Source organism: Dipodomys spectabilis, unplaced genomic scaffold (genome assembly GCF_019054845.1).
Source record: "Dipodomys spectabilis isolate Male_0828 unplaced genomic scaffold, ASM1905484v1 ptg000069l, whole genome shotgun sequence".
In the NCBI taxonomy this organism is placed as follows: Eukaryota; Metazoa; Chordata; class Mammalia; order Rodentia; family Heteromyidae; genus Dipodomys; species Dipodomys spectabilis.
Window position 1 is genome coordinate 5,587,964 of NW_024870746.1, and position 26,051 is coordinate 5,614,014.

Genomic DNA, 26,051 nt, shown 5'->3' on the forward strand with positions numbered 1-26,051 from the left:
GACCAGCTCAAAGCCCGGTGCCTGTGGCTCATGCCTATAATCCTAGCTACTCAGGAGGCTGAGATCTGAGGATCATGGTTCAAAGCCAGCCGGGGCAGAAAGGCCATGAAACTCTTACCTCCAATAAAACACCAGAAAAGCAGAAGTGGTGCTGTGGCTCAAGTGGTAGAGTGCTAGCCTTGAGCTGAAGAGTTGAGGGACAGTGCTCAGGCCCAGAGTTCAAGTGGCACAACCGACAAAAACAAGACAGATCAGATCAATCCAATGGAGACTGGTGCAGAAGAGAAGGGATTGAGGGATTGGAGGCCTTGCTCAGTTGGTAGAGCGCCACCTAATAAGCCAAAGTGTCAGGGACTGAGTTCAAGTTCCGGCCTCACACCTACAATTTAAAAAAAAAATGAGAGAGATTTGAAGAAGGAATCAGGAAGCCAGCCTGAACACATCATGGAAGCTGAGATGTGTGTGTGTGTGTAAGCACTAATAGCTCTTTGGAGCCCAGGCTTGACAGAGGAAACTAGAGAGAATGATGGAATTCTAGTTGAAGAAAGGGGTTTGTCAGGTACCATTAGCTCACACCTATAATCCCAGCTAATCAGGAGGCTGAGATCTGAGGATAGCAGTTCAAAGCCAACCCAGGCAGGAAAGTCTGTGAGACTTTATCTCTAATTAACCACCAAAAAGCCAGAAATGAAGCTGTGGCTCAAGTGGTAGAGCTCAGTCTTTGAGCACAAAAGCTCAGGGACAGCACCCAACCCTGAATTCAAGATGAACCAACAAGCCGGGCGCTGGTGGCTCACGCCTGTAATCCTAGCTACTCAGGAGGCTGAGATCTGAGGATCACGGTGCAAAGCCAGCCCGAGCAGGAGAGACTGTGAGACTCCTATCTCCAATAAACCACCAGAAAACTGGAAGTGGCGCTGTAGCTCAAGTGGTAGAGCGCTAGCCTTGAGCTGAAGAGCTGAGGGACAGCGCCCAGGCCCAGAGTTCAAGCCCCCACGACCGACAAAAAAAAATAAAAAGATGAACCAACACAATGAGGCCCAATGATGAAGCTAGGCACCTAATATAGGCTGCACGTACATTTTTTCTGTGAGCCTAGAACCTCTTGTTTCTGAGTAACTGCAAGGCAAGATGGATAGCCCTTTTTGAAGCTATTGCAGCTATGACTGGAACCCTTACACCATCACTTCTTTAGAGAAATATAGGGAAGTTTCTCCTCTGGAGCCAGCCTTGGAACTTTGTTTTTCAGTTTCCTTCTAGGCTGAAAAGTTGTATTTGAGGAAGGAGAGGAGAGGATAGCAGTGGTGCCTTTGATCTGGAATGGGATATTGCCCTGCTGGAACACAGGAGGAAGCTCTGTCACCTCCCTCCCATCTGTATGGCCCAGCTGCTTGGAGGACCCCCTGGTTGAGAATACAGAGGCAGGAGGTGCAGAATACACTCATAAGTGGGAATAGGTTTCAAACAGTCCAGAGAAGATGTCTGCCTTTCCCTCCCTCCCTTCTCCAACTCCCACACTGGCCTTTGTAAATAAATGGCGTGGTCTTTGTTGTGAGAGTATGTGGTTATTTTTCTGCAGGGGAGGAGGTAGCTGAAGATAACATCTTGATTTTATAGAAGATTAACTGAGATCTAAGCAAGATGCTAGTGGCTCATGTCTGTAGTCCTACTTGAGGCTAATCATGGTTTAAAGCCAGCTTGAGCAGACATTTGCAAGAGACTTGTGGGTTAGCAGCAAAAAGCTGGAAGTGGAGGGATGGCTCAAGTGGTAGAGTTGTCTTGAATGAAAAACCAAGTAAGATTATAAAGGCCTCATAACTGACACCAAAAAAGGGGAAAAGATAAAGGAAGGATCTAGAATTTAAAGCTGAGTTCTGTTATGTGTCAAAAAAAAAAAAAAAGGCAATAGTCAACTGGTCACAGGGAGTTTAAGAAGTAGGAGGACCGCATTCATCCTTTGTCCACTGCTAGGCCATAGGTCAGATCAGTGAGAGGAGTGTATAAAGTATTGGGGAAAAAGCCAGGCACTGGTGGCTCATGCCTGTAATCCTAGCTACTCAGGAGGCTGAGATCTGAGCATCACGGTTCAAAGCCAGCCTGGGGAGGAAAGACTGTGAGACTCCTAGCTCCAATAAAGCACCAGAAAACCGGAAGTGACGCTGTAGCTCAAGTGGTAGAGCACTTGCCTTGGGCTGAAGAGCTGAGGGACAGCGCCCAGGCCCAGAGTTCAAGCCCCACGACTAACCAAAAAAAAGTATTGGGGAAATATCGGTCATTTCCTCCATCCTGGTCTACTGATCAGACTGCCCTCTGGTTCTGGGAGAAAGGCAAAACAAATTGTCTAGATCTACTATAAGCTTGTGAACTTCAGGAAGTCTTTATAGCTATGAGAAAGTATCTTCTATTCAGTGAAGTGACAGTGCTGCAGGAATGAACCATACGTGAGAATGGTAGAGAACATTCTGAGAATGGTAGACTGGATGCTTTAGCACTCGCACTAGAAATGCTAAAAGCTGGGTAAAACTTTGGGAAGCAGTCTGGAGGTACCTCAGAAAGTTAAAGATAGACCTTCCCTATGATCCAGCCTTACACTCCTAGGCATCTACCCTGAGCAACAGGAACCAGGATACAAGGACACATGCACCTCCATGTTCATTGTAGCATTGTTGACAATAGCCAATATATGGAAACAACCCAGATGTCCCACTACTGATGAGTGGATCACAAAATTGTGGTACCTATATACAATGGAATATGCAGACATTAAAAAGGACAAAATAATGGCATTTGCAAGGAAATGGATGGAACTAGAGCAAATAGTTTTGCGTGAGGTAAACCAAGAGCAAAGACAAACGGCACATGGTCTCCTTGATATGTGGATGCTAAAACCAAAATGCAAGGAGATAGGACAAAGTAAACAGGACTGGAGAAACAATGGACTGCCACTCATTTTGTCCTATCATTGCTAAATGACTCCAGGTTACTGATCACATAAATGGTATATATACTCACAAGGGAGGGAAGCTAGGAGGAGGACACAGAATCAGAGGGAAACAGGAAAACATAAAACAGGGGCCCAGCCGGGCACTGGTGGCTCACGCCTGTAATCCTAGCTACTCAGGAGGCTGAGATCTGAGGATCGAGGTTCAAAGCCAGCCCGGGCAGGAGAGACCATGAGACTCCTATCTCCAATAAATCACCAGAAAACCGGAAGTGGTGCTGTAGCTCAAGTGGTAGAGTGCTCGCCTTGAGCTGAAGAGCTGAGGGACAGCGCCCAGGCCCAGAGTTCAAGCCCCACGACCAACAAAAAAAAAACAAAAAACAGAGGGGCCCATCAGCTGCCTGGACATAGATGAAAATGAACTGAGACAGTGATGGGAAGGAAGGAATGAGAGGGAAAGGGAGCCACTTACACTAAGCAAAAGGAAAGAAATGTAGACATCACCTGATGTGGAAGAAATAATTGTATTGTCAAAGTTCATAGAATTCACAAACTTTATAGGCCATGATAATGACAATTTGCCTTGTGAAGGTTAAAATGTTTGTGACTTTAAGTATCACTATTCAACAATACTATGAAATATGTGAAATTTATGTAATCGCCTAATCTCAACAACAACAACAAAATTGAGAGAAGGGGTGGGTTAGGAGCCTTGGGTGACAATGTTATCAGACACTGTATTCATATGCTGTTTTCTAGAATGGGAACTTCTTTGTAAAACCACTTAAAGATAATAAATAAAAAATAAATAAAAAGCTGAGTAAGATTTAAGAAAAGTAAGGCTAGGAATGTGGCTTGACATTAGAATGCATGTCTAGCATGCATGAGGCCCTAGGTTCTATTCCTTGGTACTACATAAACAAAAAATAAATACATAAAAAATTAATTTGGGGGGCTGGGAATGTGGCTCAGTGGTAGAGCGCTTGCCTTGCATGCATGAGGCCCTGGGTTCGATTCCTCAGCACCACATAAGCAAAAAGAAAAAAAGCCGGAAGTGGCACTGTGGCTCAAGTGGTAGAGCGCTAGCCTTGAGCTGAAGAGCTGAGGGACAGCGCTCAGGCCCAAAGTTCAGGCCCCACGTCTGGACAAAAAAAAAAAAAAAAATTAATTTGGGGGCTGTTAGTGGTAGAGTGCTTGCCTAGCATGCATGAAGCCCTGGGTTCGATTCCTCAGTACCACATACTCAGAAAGCACCTGAAGGGTGCTGTGGCTCAAGTGGTAGAGTGCTAGCCTTGAGCAAAAGAGGCTCAGGGACAGTGCCCAGGCCCTGAGTTCAAGCCCCACAGCTGACAAAAAAGAAAAAAAAAACTAGAAAGCATCAAGGACAAATAAAATTGGCTGGGGGAAATGGAAAAGGCTAAATCCTTTGACTTGGAAGATTTAATTAATTAGCAAAAGGTAGCTGAGAGGCTGAGCTGTATGTCTTGAAGGCTTTGAAGGTCTAGGAGCTAAAAAAAAAACCTGAGAAAGCTGAGCACTGGTGGCTTACATGTATAATCCTAGCTACTCAGAGGGCTAAGATCTGAGGATTGTGGTTTGAAGCCAGACTGACCAGAAAAGTCTGTGAGACTCAACTATAATTAATCACCAAAAAGCTAAAGTGGAGCTGTGCTCAAGTGGTAGAGCACTAGTCTTGAATAAAAGAAATGCTTGGGCCCTGAGTTCAAGCCCCAGGACAAATTTTTTTTTTTTTTTAATAAAAAGTCAAGCTGGGGGGCTGGGAAGGTGGCTCAGTGGTAGAGTGCTTGACTTGCATGCATGAGGCCCTGGGTTCAATTCCTCAGCACCACATAAGCAGAAAAAGCCAGAAGTGGGTCTGACACTCAAGTGGTAGAGTGCTAGCCTTGAGCTGAAGAATTGAGGGACAGTGCCCAGGCCCAGAGTTCAGGCCCCACGACCAACCAAAAAAAAGTCAAGCTGGGTGCTGGTGACTCACAACTGTAATCCTAGCTACTTAGGAGGCTGAGATCTGAGGATAGTGGTTCAAAGCCAGCCTGCACAGGAAAGTCCCTGAGACTCATCTCCAATAAACCACCAGAAAACTGCAAGTTGTTCAAGTGGTAGAGTGCTAGCCTTGAGCTGAAGAACTGAGAGACAACACCTAGGTCCAGAGTTCAAGCCCCATGACCTACTAAATAAATAAAATAAAAAGTCAAGGATTTTAGCTGCAAAAAAAAATAAAATTGAGATACCGATAAATGGGTTTAACAGCAGATTGAACAATTGAATTAGTTAACAACAACAAACAAAGGCTGAAGGCTTGGCTCAAGAGATGCAAGAGATGTAGCACCAGCTGAGTAAAGCTGAGTGCCAGTCCCTGGGTTCAAACCCCAGTACAATAAATAACAAAACTATGAAAATGAAATGGATTAATAAGAGGATGGAAAAATGCAGAAGAGAAATGAGACAGTTGGGCTTGCTTTTGGGTGAGGGGTGGTAGCACATTACACATACTAAGTATGTGCTCTACCATTGAGCTACAACTCCAGTCCTTGGGTTAACTTTTTTTTGTGTGTGTGGGTCATGTGGCCTGAGCTCTGGGCCTGCACGCTGTCCCTCAGCTCTTCTCTTCAGCTCAAGGCTAGTGCTCACCCACTTGAGCCACAGCACTTCTGGCCACTTCTGGCCTTTTCTGCTTATGTGGTGTTGAGGAATCGAACCCAGGGCCTAATGCATGCAAGGCAAGCACTCTACCACTGAACCACTTTCCCAGCCCGGTTAACTTCCCTTTTTGGTCAGTTGTAGGTCAGAATCTGGATGCTATCCCTGAGGTTTATTCACTCAAGGCTAGCAGTCTACCACTTTAAACCACAGCGTCACTTCCGGTTTTCTGGTGATTGCAGTTCAAAGCCAGCCCCGGCAGGAAACTCCATGATACTCTTATTTCCAATAAACCACTCAGAAAAACAGAAGTGGCACTGTGGCTCAAGTGGTGGAGTGCTTGCCTTGAGCTAAAGAGCTGAGGGACAGTGCCCAGGCCCAGAGTTCAAGCCCCAGAAAGAAAGAAAGAAACAGAGAGAGAGAAAGAAAGAAAAAGAAAGAAGGAAGGAAGGAAGGAAGAAAGGGAGAAAGAAAGAAAGAAACTAAGGGCTGAGAATGTGGCTTAGTGGTAGAGTGCCTAGCATGCATGAAGCCCTGGGTTTGATTCCTCTGTACCACAGAAGCAGAAAAATCCAGAAATGGTGCTGTGGCTCAAGTGGTAGAATGCTAGCCTTGAGCACAGAGAGGCTCAGGAACAGTGCCTAGCCCCTGAATTCAAGCTCCAGGACTCACAAAAAAAAAAAAAAAAAGAAAAAGAAAAAGACAGACAAACAGAAAAACAGAAAGACAGAAAGCCGGACGCTGGTGGCTCACGCCTGTAATCCTAGCTACTCAGGAGGCTGAGATCTGGGGATTGTGGTTCAAAGCCAGCCCAGGCAGGAAAGTCCGTGAGACTCTTATCTCCAATAAACCACTAGAAAACCGGAAGTGGCACTCTGGCTCACGCAGTAGAGCGCTCTCCTTGAGCTGAAGATCGCAGGGACAGCGCCCAAGCCCAGAGTTCAAGTCCCATGACTGACAAAAAAAGGAAGGAAGGAAGGAAGGGAAAGAGAGAGAGAAAGAAAGAAAAAGAAAGAAAGAAAGAAAGAAAGATAGAAAGAAAGAGAAAGAAAAGAAAGGAAGACCCCAAAAGGCAGTGCCCAGATCCTGGGTCAAGCCCCCAATATGGGCACAAAATAAATAAATAAATAAAAAACAGGACATATTCAGAGAGATAAATGGGGAGGAGGTTTAGAGAGGCAGGAATGTGTATTTCCATATTAAGAAAGAGAAAGGCCTGGTATCCTCAGGCTCATGCATACCATTCACAAAAATAAAGTTTGCTTTATTTACAAGCTGAAGGATTGCACTCTCCCTCCTTCTGGCTCCCATCCAGACCTTTTCCTGGAGTTCCCTGAAGAGCTCTGGACCATCATGCATTAATGGAACCTTCTACTTACTGAGTCTCATTCGGATTCCTCCTCTTTCCTGAACTTGATATATTGCTGTCTTCCATGGACTTCTGCATCTTGTAGCAGCAACTACATAGGCTTTGACAAACCATGGCCAAACTCCAGCAGGACAACTTGGGCTCATCAGAGGATAAGCTCAAGTTTGTGGGTGGCAGTTGGCAGATCCTCAAGTTTGGAGATTGTCTGTGTTTCAGCCTAGGAGACTTCGAAGTACAAGGAGACATCTTAATTTCATCCTCTTCATCCTCCTTTTCTTCCTCTTGCACTTCATTTTTCCTTACTCGGACAACACCAGCCTTTTTTCGCTTCTGCCTCTTGGCTACTGCAGAGTCAGGATCTTCTTCCTTGGGGAATCCAAGAGCGAGGCATGAAGTGTGTTCTCCACTTACCAGTCTATTACTTATGGGACTTTGTGTCTGAGGGGTAGTGAGGCAGAAGACTGAGATAAGAGGGCAAACATAAACCAAGCACCCATCTGTGTGAGCATAAAATGGGCAGCTCAGATGAAGACTATAGAGGTATGGAAGAGAAAGTCATTTAAAATGACTAGAAGCTTCTGGGTGCTGGTGGCTCATGCCTGTATTCATAGCTACTCAGGAAGCTGAGATATGAGGATTACCAGCCCAAAGCACCAAAAAGCCAAAAGTGGAGCTGTGGCTCAAGTGGTAGAGTACAAGGTTTGAGCAAAAAAAGCTCAGGGATAATGCCCAGGCCCTGAGTTCAAGCACGCGTGCACGCACACGCGCGCGCACACACACACACACACACACAAATTGCTAGAAGCTGGTCATGGTCCTGCACATCTATTTTCCTGGAACTAAAGGCTAAAGCATGAGGATCAAGACCCTTGGCTACATAGCAAAATCCTGTCTATAAATAAATAAGCTGGTGCCAGTGGCTCACGCCTGTAATCCTAGCTACTCAGGAGGCTGAGATCTCAAGATCACAGTTCAGAGCCAGCCTGGGCAACAAAGTCCATGGAACTCTTATCTTGAATAAATCACTAGAAAACCAGAAGTGGCTCTGTGACTCAAGTGGTGGAGTGCTAACCTTGAGCTGAAGAGCTGAGGGACAGGCCCAGAGTTCAAGACCATGACTCAGCCGGGCGCTGGTGGCTCACGCCTGTAATCCTAGCTACTCAGGAGGCTGAGATCTGAGGATCGCGGTTCAAAGCCAGCAGGAGACACCGTGAGACTCCTATCTCCAATAAACCGCCAGAAAACCGGAAGTGGCGCTGTAGCTCAAGTGGTAGAGCGCTCGCCTTGAGTTCAAGCCCCACGACTGACAAAAAAAAAAAAGACCATGACTCATACACACACACACACACACACACACACACACACACACACACACACACACACACACACACACACACACACACACACACACACACACACACAAAGAAGTGGGGCTGGGAATGTGGTTCAGTAGTAGAGTGCTTGCCTTGCATGCCCTGGGTTCAATTCCTCAGCATAAGCAGAAAAAAGCTGGAAGTGGTGCTGTGGCTCAAGTGGTAGAGCTCTAGCCTTGAGCCTTGAGCTGAGGGACAGCGCCCAGGCCCAGAGTTCAAGACCCACAACTGACAAAAAAAAAAAGTATAATTACTTGCTGGTGGCTTGTGCCTATAAGCCTAGTTCAGGAGGCTGAGATATATAAGGATTGTAGTTCAAAGTCAGCCTCGACAGGAAAGTCCATGAGACTCTTGAATTAACCACCAGAAAACTGAAGTGGTGCTGAAGTTGTAGAATGCTAGCCTTGAGCAAAAAAACAAACTTAGGGACCAGTGCCCAGGTTCAGAGTTCAAGCCCAAGGACTGACAAGAAAAAATTAGGGCTGAGAAGGTGGCTCAGTGGTAGAGCGCTTGCCTTGCATGCCTGAGGCCCTGGGTTCGATTCCTCAACACCACATAAGCAAAAAGAAAAAAGCCGGAAGTGGTGCTGTGGCTCAAGTGGTAGAGCGCTAGCCTTGAGCTGAAGAGCTGAGGGACAGCGCCCAGGCCCAGAGTTTAGGCCCCACGACTGGACCCCCCGCCCCCCAAAAAAAGATTCACAATTTAGTTGTGTTCTGAATGCTGCAGAGAAGAGCTCGTCTTTTGAAAAGATTCTGATATAAAATGTTTTGACAAAATGAACACTTATTTTGGAAGATACCTTCTAATTTATCTATTCTAGAAATCGTTGGTGTTCATATTTGAAGCTGATAAATGCATTTATTATCTGTATTGTGGTGATGGTTTCATGAGCTTTTACCTATGTCAAAGCTTATCAAATTGCATAGTGTATATATGCACAATTTATCATGTAATTACTAATCAATAACAAAAAATACAGGGCTAACATTTAAACCTCCATATGGTCAATATGAGAGGTTCATGCATCATTTCTTGAGAGGATCAATTGTTGAGTTGGAAGACTGATTAAGAATTGGGCAGCTGGGGCTGGGAAGGTGGCTCAGTGGTAGAGCGCTTGCCTTGCATGCCTGAGGCCCTGGGTTCAATTCCTCAGCACCACATAAGCAAAAAGAAAAAAGCCGGAAGTGGTGCTGTGGCTCAAGTGGTAGAGCGCTAGCCTTGAGCTGAAGAGCTGAGGGACAGCGCCCAAGCCCAGAGTTCAGGCCCCACGACCGGACCCAAAAAAAAAAAAAAAAGAATGGGACAGCTAACAGGGAGGCAACCCTGTGTACGTACTCTGGAGTCCAATAAACTGAGCTAAACTTTCTGCCTTCCACTTGTGCGCTCTTGGAGAAAGGGAGAGTTATTTAACTTGCTTGTTCCTCAGTTTCTGCATCTGAGATGAAGACAATAATAGTACTTACATTGTGGGGTTATTATGAGATTTAAGTGAAGGATAAATCCTTATAAAATAATACTTTGAGTACTCAATAAATGTATGCTGTGGTTATTATTACTGCTGGTATTTTTCCTGGAATTAATCAATTTAAACCATGTTTAGGAACGATGTAGATTGGACAGAATGTAGGGATGGGTATATGTGGTTCACATCTATAATACCAGCTACTAGGAGACTGATAGCTGAGGATGGAGGTTTGAAGTCATCCCAGCAGACAAATCCAAGAGACTCATCTCGAAGAGCCAGCAAAAAGCTGGAAGTGGGGAAGTGGCTCAAGTGATAGAATATCAACTCGTGGGAAAAAGTTAAGGAAGGGTGTACCAGCACACACAAGTGCATACACACACACACACACACACACACACACACACACACACACACACACCACAGATGTCTTAACAGAAGGGTGGTCAGTAGGCTGGTGATAGACCATGGGGTGCAAGACTTCAGAGGCAAAGGACTGTGGGGCAGGACACTCACACTGGATGGTTCCTGGCTCCCTTGGTAGCCTAATTCATCAGAAAAGCTGCAGATGGATGTCAAGGAAACAGCTAAGCCATTAAAGGAGAGATTTTCTGACCCTGACTCCCCACAAGCGTCTTTGGTCCCCTGGGGGAGAGAAGAACGACAGATCAGTTCCAAGGGGAGCAGTCCACACCAAGTAGAACTCCAGAATCATCTTGCCCTGGTTCCCAGCTGTATTCCATAGCCTTCCTGCTTACTCTGGCAGATGAAAAAGACCCATTTTCTTTCTTCTTCATTATCATGAAGCTCTGTGATCACTAGTGCAATGAGACCCTGGCATGTCCTCTCCCTTCCTCACCATACACTCACAATTCTGTAGGCCCCCATGTCCTCACAGAAGTGGTTGTTATAGCAACTGGAGGGTGGGGTCCCAGAGCTTTGGGTTCAAGGAGGGGTCCTATGAAGGAGAGGGCACACTCACACACACACACAGATCTCTTTCACTTCAACCAGAGAACATTCCTCTCCATCAGGGAGAAGAAGAGACTATGATTAAATTCTGAAAATGAACAAAAACACCAAACATCAAGACTTGGCAAATGTAGATTCCAGAATCCACTCTAGTATCCACACATGCTAGGAAGAAATTTTTCAAGAAGCAAAGTAGTCTACCAAGGGCTGGGAAGGTGGCTCAGTGGTAGAATGCTTGCCTTGCATGCATAAGGCCCTGGGTTCAATTCCTCAGCACCACATAAGCAGAAAAAGCCAGAGTGGCACTGTGGCTCAAGTGGTAGAGCACTAGCCTTGAGTTGAAGAGCTGAGGAACAGCGTTCAGGCCCCACGACTGACAAAGCAACCTAAGACAGCCAGGTGTATCAGATTTTCAAGGGATCTAAGGATTTAGAAGGGAACTTCAGGGTATGTTTCAAGAGCCTGACTTTTAGCTGAGCTTCTCAGTCCCCTTTCTTTCTACTCTTTTCCTCTCACTAAAACCAAGGATCTGTCTTCTAGCATTTCTCTCCACATTCTCCAGGAGAAGCTCATTTGATTTTTTTTTTGGGGGGTCCTGTCGTGGGGCCTGAATTCTGGGCCTGGACAGCTCTTCAGCTCAATGCTAGCACTCTACCACTTGAGCTACAGCACCACTTCCAGCTTTTTCCTTTTTGCTTATGTGGTGCTGAGGAATTGAACCCAGGGCCTCATGCATGCAAGGCAAGCGGTCTACCACTGAGCCACCTTCCCAGCCCCAGAAGCTCATTTGATTTAAACACAGTTATTGGGCAAATGCAATGCTGTAATACATGATCCTTGATAGGGTTCTAGATTTTTTTGTTTTTATTGTGCTGGTCCTGGGGTGTGAACTCAAGACCTGGGTTAGGAGGTATCCCTGAGCTTTTGTGCTCAAGGCTAATGCTCTAGTCCTTTGAGGTCCATTTCCAGCCGTTTTTGGTAGTTAATTGGAAATAAGAGTTTTATAGACTTTCCTGCCCAGGATGGCTTCAAACCATGATGCTCAGATCTCATCCTCTGAGTAGCTAGGATTACAGGTGTGAGCCACTGGTGCTTGGCTAGATTTTTTATTTTTGTTGGTTGTGGGGCCTGAACTCTGGGCCTGGGCGCTATCCCTCAGATCTTCAGCTCAAGGCTACCACTTCCAGCTTTTTCTGCTTATGTGGTGCTGAGGCATTGAACCCAGGACCTCATGCATGCAAGACAAGCACTCTACCACTGAGCCACCTTCCCAGACCTAGATTTTGTTTTTGAAAGTCATAAAAGGTACTGAATATTTACTGTATATCAGAAAACAATGATATACCCATCTTATATACTGAGAATATATTGTGCTCCTGAAGGAGAATGTCCTTGTTCTTAGGAGATGAACAATTTGGTGTATGGAATAGAATGTCATGATATAAAAACCATTAAGAAATGTATATATTGAAACTTGGTGCTATTGGCTCATACCTGCAATCCTAGCTACTCAGGAGGCTGAGATCTTAGGATCACGATTCAAAGCCAGCCCAGACAGCAAAGTCTATGAGACTCTTATCTCTAATTAACTATTTTTTTTTAAAGCTGGAAGTAGAGCTGTGGCCCTAGTAGTAGAGCATGAACTTTGAGCAAAAAAGCTCAAGGACAATGAAGTCAAGCCCCAAGCATGCACGCGTGCACGCGCGCGCACACACACACACACACACACACACTCAAAAAAAAAATGTCTCTACAAGTAGAAACCTTATCTGCTTTATTGTTCAGGACCTGGAGCAATACTGAGCATAAAGTAAGTTCTAAATAAATGGTTACACTCAGGAATGCTACAACAAGGATATAGAATCATAGCAATATTGGTAGTTACCACTTATTGAGTATCTATATCTGAGATGTCCAGTTCTAAGAGTTTTTTTTTTTTTTTATGTACAGTTAATTGGTTTGAGGGAGGATTTCATCCTGGTGCCTAGATTGGCCAGGAATTCTTGGATTCAAGCTATCCTATATAAGTGTGTAGGGAGACTACCTGCAAGTGCTCAGTCAGAGTTTTATATATGGAATCTTATTTGAACCTCTGATTTTCTCAAAGTAGTATTTCATTTTACAGACTTGGGAACCAAGGTATTTTTTTTTTTTTTGGGTCCGGTCGTGGGGCCTGAACTCTGGGCCTGGGCACTGTCCCTCAGCTCTTCAGCTCAAGGCTAGCGCTCTACCATTTGAGCCACAGCGCCACTTCCGGCTTTTTTCTTTTTGCTTATGTGGTGCTGAGGAATCGAACCTAGGACCTCAGGCATGCAAGGCAAGCACTCTACCACTGAGCCACCTTCCCAGCCCCAACCAAGGTATTATAAAAGTAACATCTTGCTTCAGGTTGTCTACCCAGTATGCAACAGAATTTGTATTTGGATCCACTACTGCCTAACTTCATAGTCCATCCTCTGAACCTAGAGGCTACTGTTCAAAATGCTGTCTTGGGACTTTTGTCTTAAAGTTTACGGAAAACTGCAAAAGACATAGGATAGCAAAACTACTTGGGCAAAACTCACCTAGAGTAAAAGTATGACTTACAGTAAAAGTTCAGGGCACTGGTGGGCACACCTATAACCCTAGCTACTTTAGGAAGATGAGGTCTGAGACTCATGCTTCAAACCAGCAAGGGCAAAAAAGTCTGTGAGACCTTATCTCCAATTTAAAAAAAGCTGGAAGTGGAGCTGTGGCTCAAGTGGTAGAGTGCCAGCCTTGAGCAAAAAAAGCTCAGAGTGGGCTGGGAAGGTGGCTCAGTGGTAGAGCGCTTGCCTTGCATGCCTGAGGCCCTGGGTTCGATTCCTCAGCACCACATAAGCAAAAAGAAAAAAGCCGGAAGTGGCGCTATGGCTCAAATGGTAGAGCGCTAGCCTTGAGCTGAAGAGCTGAGGGACAGCGCCCAGGCCCAGAGTTCAGGCCCCACGACCGGACCCCCCCAAAAAAAAAAAAAAAGCTCAGAGTCAGCGGTCAGGCCTTGAGTTCTAGTGCCAGGGCCATTTCAAAAAACAAACAAAAGGCGTGGCCCAGTTGACCCTGCTTTGGGACTGCTCACATTCTCCAGGCTAGTGAGCACTACAAAGGGCGAGGTGGGGTTTGCGCAAGAACTACAACTCCCAGAAGACATTGGGCAGAGAGAAGTACCAGGGTTTCCGGCCAGAGTTTATTTCCGGCTCTTCGGGTGCTGACGTTCTCTTCCGGTCGTGTGGCCCTAGAAAAGCTTTTGGGGTGCGCATGGTGAGTCCCGAGACTTAGTCTGTCCCAGTAGGAGCGGAGAAGGAACTCGTGTCCATACGTCAGTCAGTGGTTGGGGTCAGCATAAAGAGGGCAGAGAGCGCGCTGGCGGGAGGGTACCCCTGACGAGATTCCGGGAGGGGGCGATCGTATTGAGCGCCCCCCCCAACCCCCCAGCCTGGGACAAGAATAAGGACGGAGGGGGGGGATGAGGATGTATGGCATCCTGGGAGTGGCTTAGTGGGGAGGCATACAGGGACGTGGGGAAGAGAGGAGCCGCAGAAAGGCTGCAGCCGAGGAGGACCCCCTGTGAGGGAATGCTAGAGGCTGCTGCAGATCAGAGATCGGCAGAAAGCTGGTACCCCAAGGAAACCCCTATTCTGGCCACGTCACACCCTCTAAGAAGACTCCCATCAGTTGCTGAGCACCCGGGGTTCTTGACAGTTTTGAATAGGACCGGGGATACTGCTAGGACTGGCTTTGGGCAGAGATGTAGGAGAGTCTGGAGAATAGGTAAGAGAGGCGGCTCGTGCAGTTCACTGTGGAAGGGACTGCTGTTTTGATAGGATCAAAAGCGTTTACCTACCTGGGTTGATTGCTGGTTTTGCTTTTTTCTCCAAAGATGAGGCTACTGATATTTATAGTGTTGGCTCTATTAACTGCCACTCAAGCAGAGGAAGGAGCCAGGCTTTTGGCTTCCAAATCGCTGCTAAACAGATATGCTGTGGAAGGGCGAGACCTGACCCTACAGTACAACATTTACAACGTTGGCTCAAGGTAAGGAGACCCCTGGAGTTCCAGATTGGATCTTTAGATTCTGAGTTCTCAGAGAGGCATAGGTATCCTAGGGGATAGTGATTTCTCTGAGAGACCTCCAGTATCCAGTTAAAGAGTGAATTAATATACTGTTGGGGAAGTGGTGCTCTGGCTCAAGTGGTAGAGCGCTGGCCTTGAGTTGAAGAGCTGAGGGACAGCGCCCAGGCCCAGAGTTCAAGCCCCATGACCAACAACAACAAAAAAATACTGTTGGGCCTGCTTTTGGAAGTGTGGGGTTTGTTACCTATGCTACAAGCAATAGTCTGCCATTTATTTGAGCTGGAAGAGATTCACAGTAGAGGAGAAGCAAGAATTGTGAAACAGGACGGGGAAAAGGACAGAAAATTCACAATACTTTTTACCTCGGGGATTCAAAGTTACAGCTTCCTTTTTTTTTGTTAGCCTGTTCATCTTATTCCCTTTAAATTTTTCTACTGTATTCATCTGGCTTTTCTTCCTTCCTTCTTTTTTTGGTTGGTCATGGGGTGGGGCTTGAACTCTAGGCTTGGACGCTGTCCCTCAGCTCAGGGCTCAAGGCTAGCACTCTACCACTTGAGCCACAGCTCCACTTCTGACTTTTTCTGCTCATGTGGTGCTGAGGAATTGAACCCAGGGCCTCATGAATGTGAGGCAAGCACTCTACCACTGAGCCACCTTCCCAGCCCTTTTCTTCCTTCCTTACTGGACCTCAACAGAGAAATTAAGGCAAGAATGGATTTGCACCCGTTCTCCTAGGTTCTTAAGTGTTGGTGCTTCTGAGCATGGAATTCAGATCTTGATCTGGATTTTCAGTAGAGCATGCCAAGTGTGCTATGTGACGTTTTCTGAGTTCTGGATTTTTAGGAGAATCAAGCAGATTTGATTTGATCTGATTTGTTTCCTCTGTTTTCTAGTGCTGCACTAGATGTGGAATTATCGGATGATTCCTTTCCTCCAGAAGACTTTGGCATTGTCTCTGGTATGCTCAATGTCAAATGGGACCGGATTGCTCCGTATCCTCTTGGCTGTGGGTAATCAGGCTGGGGAAAGAGAAGAGGAATATTGCCTGCAAAGAGGCAAGGGAATTTCTACCAGGCTGGTCTTATATGGTTATTCTATCATATATTTGGTAAGGGTCAGACTGGTACAAGTTGTGTGAGCATGCCCTGAAACATACTATATTAGGAGGATGTATACATACTTGTAAAGGTATGTGGGTCTTGGGAGCATGGTTCAAGTGGTAAATAGAATTCTTGCTTAGCAAGTTCAAAGGCCTGAGTTCAATACTTGGTGCTACTTTTTGTGGTACTGATCAAACCCAGGACCTTGTGCCTGCCAAGCAAATATTGTGCTACTGAGCTACATCCCAATCCTAAGTCACTTTTAAAAGAAATTTAGTGGGGGCTTGGAATGTGGCTTAGTGGTAGAGTGCTTGCCTAGCATGCATGAAGCCCTAGGTTTGATTCCTCAGTAACATATATGCAGAAAAAGCCAGAAGTGGTGCTCAAGTGGTAGAGTGTTAGCCTTGAGCCCAGAGAAGCTCAAGGACAGTGCCTAGGACCTGAGTTCAAGCTCCGGGCCTGGCAAAAAAAAAAAAAAAAGTAAAAAGATTTAGTGGGATGCTAACTTGGATTAAATAAGCTTTTATTTGCCGGGTGCCAGTGGCTCATGCCTGTAGTCCTAGCTACTCAGGAGACTGAGATCTGAGGATCATGGTTCAAAGCCAGCAGGAATGTCCATCAGTGAGACTCTTACCTCTAATAAACAACTCAGAAAACCCGAAGTGGGGCTGTTGCTCAAGTGGTAGAGCACTGGCCTTGAGCTGAAGAGCTGAGGGACAACAATCACCCAGGCCCAGAGTTCAAGCCCCACGACAGACCCCTCCAAAAAAGCTTTTATTCATTGAGCCCCCTTTTCCCCCTATTTATCATTTATCTTCAAAGTATTGAATTAGATGCTTCAGTTTTTTTGTTTGTTTGTTTTGCCGGTCCTGGGACTTGAACTTCGGCCTGGGTACTGACCCTGAGTCTTTCTGTACTCAAGGCTAGTGCTATATCACTTGAGCCACCTGGCCACTCCAGTTTTTTTCTGAGTAGATTATTGGAGACAAGAGCCTTATGGACTTTCCTACCCAGGCTGGCTTTGAACTGTAGTCCTCAGATCTCAGCCTCCTGGGTAGTTACGATTATAGGCGTGAGCCCCTGGCTAAATTAGATGCTTGAGGTTTGGGGGCGGGGTGGGGGTGGGGAGGAGGGGATGGGGGCGAGTGGAAGCTTCACAGATTTATGTGTCATACTTACACAAGGGCCATGTTAATCTTACTTCTATCATTCCAATGTTAGTATATGTGCTACCAAACCAATACAGCTTTTTCTTTGCCTCTTGCGATTAAAGTATATTTAGATTTTCTGGTAAGTGTAAATGTTCACACACTGTGTGTGTGTGTGTGTGTGTGTGTGTGTGTGTGTGTGTGTGTGTGTGTGTGTGTGTGTGTGTGTAGGTTTTTCTATTTTCAAGAGGTTCCAGGGTTGGGACGGTGGCTCCAGTGGTAGAGAGCTTGCCTTGCATGCCTGAGGCCCTGGGTTCGATTCCTCAGCACCACATAAGCAAAAAGAAAAAAGCCGGAAGTGGCGCTGTGGCTCAAGTGGTAGAGCGCTAGTCTTGAGCTGAAGGATAGTGCCCAGGCCCAGGGTTCAGGCCCCACAACCAACAACAACAACAAAAAAAAGAGATTCCAAGCCGGACACCAGTGGCTCACACTTGTAATCCTAGCTACTCAGGAGACTGAGATCTGAGGATCATGGTTCAAAGACGACTTTAAGTCCTTGAGACTCTTATTTTCACTAAACCACCAGAACACTGGAAGTGGCCCTGTGGTTCAAGTGATAAAGCGCTTGCTTTGAGCTGAAGAGCTCAGTGACAGTGGCCAGGCCGAGTTCAAGCCCTACAACCTACCAGAAAAAAAAAAAAAAATCCAGCAGGATCCCATGGCTCACAACTGTAATTCTAGCTACTCAGGAGGCTGAGATCTGAAGATCTTGGTTCAAAGCCAGCCCAGGCAGGAAAGTCCCTGAAACTCTTTTTTTTTTTTTTTTGTCGGTCGTGGGGCTTGAACTCTGGGCCTGGGCGCTGTCCCTCAGCTCTTCAGCTCAAGGCGAGCGCTCTACCACTTGAGCTACAGCGCCGCTTCCGGTTTTCTGGTGGTTTATTGGAGGTAGGAGTCTCACGGTCTTTCCTGCCCGGGCTGGCTTTGAACTGTGATCCTCAGATCTCAGCCTCCTGAGTAGCTAGGATTACAGGCGTGAGCCACCAGCGCCCGGCTCCCTGAAACTCTTATCTCTAGTACACCACCAGAAAACTAGAATTGGTGGTGTCACTCAAGTGGTAGAGTACTAACCTTGAGCTGAAGAGATTTTTTTTTTTTTGTCAGTCATGGGGCTTGAACTCTGAGCCTGGGCACTTTCCCTGAGCTCTTCAGCTCAAGGTTGGCACTCTACCACTTGAGCCATAGCTCCATTTCCAGCTTTTTCTGTGTATGAGGTACTAAGGAATCAAACCTGGGGCTTCGTGTATGCTAGGCAAGCACGCTACCACTAGGCCACATTCCTAGCCTGTATTTTTTATTTATTTATTTTTTTGGTGGGGCTTGAACTCAGGACCTGGGTGCTGACTCTGAGCTCTTTTGTGTGTATGTGCGGGGGGGAGGGGGGTGCGGTCCGGTCGTGGGGCCTGAACTCTGGGCCTGGGCACTGTCCCTCAGCTCTTCAGCTCAAGGCTAGCGCTCTACCACTTGAGCCACAGCACCACTTCGGCTTTTTTCTTTTTGCTTATGTGCTGCTGAGGAATCGCATCCAGGGCCTCATGCATGCAAGTGCTCTACCACTGAGCCACTGGGCCACCTTCCCAGCCCCCCTGAGCTCTTTAGCTAATAGCTAGTACTCTACCACTTTGAGTCACAGTGCCACTTCTTCTTTTTGAGTGGCTAATTGGAGGTAAGAGTCTCGGGTACTTTTTGCCTGGGTTGGTTTTGAACTGTGATCCTAAGATCTCAGCTTCCTAAGTAGCTAGGATTACAGACGTGAGCTTGGCATATATCCTCCACCCCTGCTTATAGAGTTTTACATGCATGAAGTCATCACATGTGTCAGCAACTCTTTTGTTAGAAGGGCTTTTAGTCTACAAGTTGCAGGTTACAACCACCTTAGTTTCATTATCTTTTCCCCTTCCTTAACCCTTGGACCAGTGCTAGCAATGTCTCCCACACTGTGGTCCTGCGCCCTCTTAAGGCTGGTTATTTCAACTTCACGTCTGCAACAATTACTTACCTGGCACAGGAGGATGGACCTGTTGTGGTGAGTTGCTCAAATCCAGAGCTGAATGGGACTTGGATTTTCCTTCTCCTAAAAACTCTGAGGAATGCAGCCCTGGCAGGAAAGTTGTGAGACTCTTACCTCTAGGTAACCATCCTAAAATCCAGAGGTTGTGCTGGGTACCGGTGACTTACACCTGTAATCCTAGCTACCTAGGAGGCTGAGATTTGAGGATCACAGTTCAAAGCCAGCCTGGGCAGGAAACTCTGTGAGACTCTTATCTCCAATTAACCACCAGAAAACTGGAAGTGGCTCTGTGGCTCGAGTGGTAGAGCACTAGCCTTAAGCTGAAGAGCTGAGGGACAACGCCCAGGCCCAGAGTTCAAGCCCCAGGACCAACCAAAAAAAAAAAAATCCAGAAGTGGAGCTGTGCCTCAGGTGCTAGAGCACCAGGCTTGAGCAAATTCAAAGGTCAGGACAGCACCCCAAGCCCTCAGTTCAGGCCCCAGGACCAGCGCAAGACAAAAAAACTCTTACAGAAAATGTCCATAATAGCCACCAAATTCCAAAGAGATAAGTTAACCGGAAACTTGTCCTAGAGAAGTATGATTCAAATTGTGAAGTTCCGAAATAGAGTGGTTGGAGTGGGAGGAGAGGAGGGGGGAAGGGAGAGGTGGGGAAGAGTACCATAGCATTCTCTTACAATTTATTTTTTCAATTTGAAGAATTCTCTGCCTCCATTATCTGAAGCCTTGTCAAGACCTAGTTTTGAGCTGTATCTCTTTTATACATATTGTTTTTATTCTTTCAGTAAGTGTTCATTGAGTATAACAAAACTACTTTAACACTTACAATCTGTGCTACTTAAATATTTAATTACTTACTGTCTTCAGTATTTTCACTTGTCTTTCCTCCTCTACCCTCACCTCCCAATTTAATTTTAAACTCCTTGACGCCAGAGATTTTGTCTTAGATTCTCTTTGTTTCCTATAGGTAAAACAGAAACCCAGTAGCGCGGGCTGGGAAGGTGGCTCAGTGGTAGAGCGCTTGCCTTGCATGCGTGAGGCCCTGGGTTCGATTCCTCAGCACCACATAAGCAAAAAGAAAAAGTCTGGAAGTGGCACTGTGGCTCAAGTGGTAGAGCGCTAGCCTTGAGCTGAAGAGCTGAGGGACAGCGCCCAGGCCCAGAGTTCAGACCCCACGACAGGACAAAACAAACAAATAAAAAACAGTAGCAAACTGCTTTTTGATTGATTGATGTAAATATCCAGATATTTATTGAACTTTTAGGATGCTAGACTCTGGGAAGTACCAAAACCTTGTCCTGGTCCTCAAGAAAAGTCCCACTGTGGGCTGGGAAGGTGGCTCAGTGGTAGAGCGCTTGCCTTGCATGCCTGAGGCCCTGGGTTCGATTCCTCAGCACCACATAAGCAAAAAGAAAAAAGCCGGAAGTGGTGCTGTGGCTCAAGAACGCTAGCCTTGAGCTGAAGAGCTGAGGGACAGCGCCCAGGCCCAGAGTTCAGGCCCCACTACCGGACCCAAAAAAAAAAAGAAAAGAAAAGAAAAGTCCCACTGTGTACCTTTGGCTCATTTCTATATTCTTAGCTACTCAGGAGGCTAAGACAATTGCAGTTGGAAGTAAGCACTGGCAAAAAAGCCTATGAGACTCTTGTCTTCAATTGACTACCCCCCCCCAAAAAAAAAAAAAGTCATAAGTGGGGCTGTGGCTCAAGTAATAGAGCTCTAGCCTTGAGCAAAGAAACTTAGGGACAGTGCCTAGGCCCTGAGTTCAAGCCCCAAGACTGGCACAAAAAAAATAATAAATATTTTGCCTGGCACCATTGGTCACAACTATAATCCTAGCTGCTCAGGAGACTGAGATCTGAGGATCACCGTTGGAAGCCAACCAGCAGGAAAGTCCATGAGACTCTTATCTCCAATTAATCACCAAACAACTGGAAGTAGTGTTACTCTTCTAGTGGTAGAAGCAACCAGCTCTGAGCATAAAAGCTCAGGGTCAGTGCCCAGGGCCTGAGTTCAAGCCCCAGGACCAGCACAAAAACAAAACAAAAATCTGTAACACTCAGTGTAGTTTCTGAATTTTTTCATAAACCACATGAAATTGTATCCTCATAATCTAGCCATATTTTCACATGTATCATCTGCTTTCAGTCAACTTTAGGACTTGGTTATACCTGGCATTCAATAGGTTAATAGACACAAAATTAAAGTCTTAGCTGTCACTAGAGTGAAGTTGTTTGCAATGTGCTCCAAACTCTTAGTCTCCTCTTCAAAGCAAAGGAATGTTGGCCAGGCACAACCCTCCCTTACTAATGTACATTTGGGTAGGGCTTTAGACTTTTCAGAACCTTTCTCATTTCATTTGAGTAGAGGAAGAGTATTTTCACTTTAGAATAAGTAAACAATTGCCAAGGGCAATCATTTCATTCCATTACACGTCTAGTCTTACAGAGAGGCCAGTGGTGAGCTGTTTTACTCAGGCTGGGACAAGAGAATTGAGGTTTAATTTCAGTTGCATAGCTTGCCTGCTTGGCTAAAAAGTGCTCCTTATTGGTGTTTCTTAGGTCTCCTGGTTCCTAATTTATGCTTTTTTCTTACATACCTTTCTTTTTTGAAATGCTAAGGATTGAACCCAAGGCTTCACACCTACTAGGCAAGCACTCCACTACTGGGCTCCATTCCCAGGCCCGTCTTCATCTTGAAACACTCTTGGGTGCTTTGGAAACTAAGAATCTAATGTTTAGAGCTAGGTTGTTTAGGACCAACCTCCCAGATGAGGTGACTTGGATGCTTGCATTAATGCTGTTTCTTCTTTTCAGATTGGCTCTACCAGTGCCCCTGGACAGGGAGGAATCCTGGCTCAGCGGGAGTTTGATAGGAGATTCTCCCCTCATTTTGTAAGCTTTCTAGCATTCTCTATTTGCATTCATTTGGTATAAGAATACCTTTTTGGGGGGCCGGGAAAGTGGCTCAATGGTAGAATGCTCGCTTTGCATGCGTGAGGCCCGCCCTGGGTTTGATTCATCAGTACCACATAAGCAGAAAAAGCTGGAAGTGGCACTGTGGCGCATGTGGTAGAGCGCTATCCTTGAGCTGTAGATCTGAGGGACAGCGCCCAGGCCCAGAGTTCGGGCCCCACAACTGACCCAAAAAAAAAAACAAAAAACTTTTTTTTCCTTTGGACATAGGACTTGAACTCAGGATCTGGGTGCTTTTCTTGAGCTTTTCTGTTCAAGGCTAGCCCTCTAGCATTTTTTTTTGGGGGGGGGGGTCCAGTCATGGGGCCTGAACTCTGGGCCTGGGCGCTGTCCCTCAGCTCTTCAGCTCAAGGCTAGCGCTCTACCACTTGAGCCACAGCGCCACTTCCGGCTTTTTTCTTTTTGCTTATGTGGTGCTGAGGAATCGAACCCAGGGCCTCAGGCATGCAAGGCAAGCGCTCTACCACTGAGCCACCTTCCCAGCCCCCCTCTAGCATTTTGAGCCACAGCTCCATTTCTGGTTTTGGGGTGGTTAATTGGAATAAGAATCTTACAGACTTTTCTGCCCAAGCTGGCTTCAAATTGTATTCCTCAAATGTCAGTCTCCTGAGTATCTAGGATTATAGGCATGAGCCACAGCGCTTGGCTTCATCAAGGCTAGAACTCTTTTTTTTTGGGTCGGGTCGTAGGGCCTGAACTCTAGCCCTGGGCTCTGTCCCTCAGCTCTTCAGCTCAAGGCTAGCGCTCTACCTCTTGAGCCACAGTGCCACTTCCGGCTTTTTTCTTTTTGCTTATGTGGTGCTGAGGAATCGAACCCAGGGCCTCATGCATGCAAGGCAAACGCTCTACCACTGAGCCACCTTTCCAGCCCCTAGAACTCTTTTTATTTATTAATTTTTTGCCAGTCCTGGGGCTTGAACTCAGGGCATGGGCACTGTCCCTGAGCTTCTTTTGCTCAAGGCTAACACTCTACCACTTAAATTATAGTGCCACTTCTGGCTTTTTCTGTTTATGTGGTACTGAGGAATCAAACCCAGGGCTGTATGCATGCTAGGCAAGCACTCTACCCCTAACCTGCATTCTCAGCCCAACTCTAGAACCCTTTTTTTTTTTTTTTTTGGTTGTAGGGCTTGAACTCTGGGCCTGGGTACTGTCCCTGAGTTCTTCAGCTCAAGGTGAGCACACTCTTCCACTTGAGCCACAGCGCCACTTTGGTTTTCTGGTGGTTAATTGGAGTTAAGAGTCTCAGGGACTTTCCTGCCCAGGCTGGCTTTGAACTACAATCCTCAGATCTCAGCTTCCTGAGTAGCTAGGATTACAGGCATGAGCCACCGTGCTGGCTAGAACTCTCTAACACTTGAGCCAAACTTCCAGTTCTGGCTTATTGCTGGTTAATTGAAGATAAGAGTCTTAAGAGTTTGTGATAGGGCATCTGTGGCTCATGCCTGTAATCCTAGCTACTAGTGTTAGCCTTGAGCTAAAGAGATGAAAAACAGCGCCCAGGCCCAGATACAAGCCCTATGGCTGACCAAAAAAAGAGAGTCTTAGGCTTTGTTTGCTAAGCTGGTTTTGAAACTCAACCCTCAAATCTCAGCCTCTTGGAGTAGCTGAGATTACCAGTGTGAGCTACAATACACTTAGCTAGTTTAAGGTTTAAAAGATGATCTGTTTAGATTCAGAGTGGCCTTGAACATTTGGGGAAGTCTGATGGAAACTTTGTGGTTTAGTCTGAAAGAGAATGTTTTGCAGATTTGACTAAAAGGCTGAGTGGGGAATTCATTTGCTTATTTATTCAGTGAATAATTACTAAATAACAAGACTGCCTCAAAAAAAAGGGGGGGGGATGCTGGGAAGGTGGCTCAGCAGTTGAGTGCTTGCCTTGCATGCATGAGGCCCTGGTTTGATTCCTCAGCACCACATAAACAGAAAAAGCTGGAAATGGCATTGTGGCTCAAGTGGTAGAGCATTATAGAGCACTAGCCTTGAGCTGAAGAGCTCAGGGACAGTGCCCAGGCCCTGAGTTCAAGCCCCAGAACTGGCAAAAAAAAAAAAAAAGAGTCATGCCTATAATCCTAGCTATTCTGGAGGCTGAAATCTGAGGATCACGGTTCAAAATCAGCCTGGGTAGGAAAGTCCATGAGATTCTTACCTTCAGTTAACCACCAAAAAGCTGGAAATAGAGCTGTGGCTCAATGTGATAGAAGACTAGCCTTGAGCACAAAAGCTCAAGAATGGTGGGGCACTGGTGACTTATATGTGTATTCTAGCTACTTGGAGGCTAAGATCTGAGGATCTAGGTTCAAAGCCAGTCTATGCAGGAAGGTCCATGAGATTCTTATCTCCAGTTAACCACCAAGAAACTGGAAGTGATGCTTTGGCTTAAAGTGGTAGAGTGCTAGCCTTGAGCAAAAGAGCTCAGGGCCTGGCCCTGAATTTGGTTCAAGCCACATGACCAACTGAAAAAAGAAAAAGCTAAGGGACAGTACCCATGCACATACACAAAAAAAATGGACAGGGCTGGGAAGGTGGCTCAGTGGTAGACCGCTTGCCTTGCATGCCTGAGGCCCTGGGTTTGATTCCTCAGCATCACATAAGCAAAAAGAAAAAAGCCGGAAGTGGCACTGTGGCTCAAGTGGTAGAGCGCTAGCCTTGAGCTGAAGAGCTGAGGGACAGCGCCCAGGCCCAGAGTTCAGGCCCCATGACCGGACCACCCCCCCAAAAAAAAAAAAAATGGAGAAAGAAAGAAAGAAAGGTTGGTAGATTGACCAGAAGTGGTAAGAGAACTTTCTTGACCAAAGTTCTGTTTAAAATTTGGTCTACACTGCTCCGTTTGTCATTAGATCTATTCCTTCCTTATCATCTTGTGTGTTTTCACCCAGACTTCTAAGTTCTTGGTTTCCTTCCACAGCTGGACTGGGCAGCCTTTGGGGTCATGACCCTACCCTCCATCGGCATCCCCCTGCTCTTGTGGTACTCTAGCAAGAGGAAATACGACACTCCCAAAACCAAGAAGAACTGAGTGGGGCTACTACGCCCTTTCTCTCTCAAGAAACCAGGTGCTTTCCAGACTTCAAAGGTTATCTCAGATGCGATCTTTTAGCTCTTAGTCCACAGCCACCTTGTCCTGGATTCTGCCTTGCTCTCAACCAGAGTGAATGATCAGGCCTGGGAGTCTATGAGAGCCTCCTTGGTTCCATTGCGAAGCCATACAAACGGGAAGGCCTTCAGCCACAACCTTGGGCCTAGAGGGCCCCACTAAGGTGCTGTTGGTATATTGCTGGCAATGTGAACTTGCAGGGTTCCAGAAAGGGACCTTTCAGTGACTGCCTGACACCACCTCTATCCCTGCCCTTTCCTCTAAGAAGAGGGTAGAAGATGAAAGCTGTAGGACTCTACGAGGCTACCAAGTCTCTGTTTTGAGTTAGGGAACTAGTTACCAAATTGGGTTTTCTAATAAAAACAAATGCCACACTTACTTGTCTGTCTTCTCATCGGCTGAATGTACAAAGGTATTTTGGAAACTCTGGCCATGAGTTCCCTGGCTCCAGGGCAAGTGCACTAAGTTCTGGTCTCTCCTTCCCACGGAACTGTGGGTCTACTCTGGAGATACCTGTCCCTTTTTGAGCCTTTGTGTTGCCATCGTTCTCCAGGTCTGAGTATTTGTTTTGTTTTTTGGGTTTTTTTTGGGTCCGGTCATGGGGCCTGAACTCTGGGTCTGGGCGCTGTCCCTCAGCTCTTCAGCTCAAGTCTAGCGCTCTACCACTTGAGCCACAGCGCCACTTCCGGCTTTTTTCTTTTGCTTATGTGGTGCTGAGGAATCGAACCCAGGGCCTCATGCATGCAAGGCAAATACTCTACCACTGAGCCACCTTCCCAGCCCCAGGTCTGAGTATTCC

General features: G+C 46.3%; 1 protein-coding gene and 1 non-coding gene across 2 annotated transcripts; one reads left to right on the forward strand and one right to left on the reverse strand.

Annotated features, from left to right (window-relative positions):
* The first annotated feature begins 13,983 nt into the window (after window positions 1–13,983).
* Ssr2 (signal sequence receptor subunit 2) lies at window positions 13,984–25,630 on the forward strand. Its single transcript, XM_042682170.1, has 6 exons — window positions 13,984–14,054; window positions 14,674–14,828; window positions 15,761–15,859; window positions 19,090–19,198; window positions 21,997–22,074; window positions 25,064–25,630. Exons 1-6 carry the CDS (start codon window positions 14,052–14,054, stop codon window positions 25,172–25,174), a joined length of 555 nt encoding a protein of 184 aa, XP_042538104.1. The 5' UTR covers window positions 13,984–14,051; the 3' UTR covers window positions 25,175–25,630.
* LOC122109773 lies at window positions 17,106–17,211 on the reverse strand. Its single transcript, XR_006147745.1, has one exon. It is a non-coding gene; the product is annotated as a U6 spliceosomal RNA (small nuclear RNA).
* Window positions 25,631–26,051: the final 421 nt, after the last annotated feature.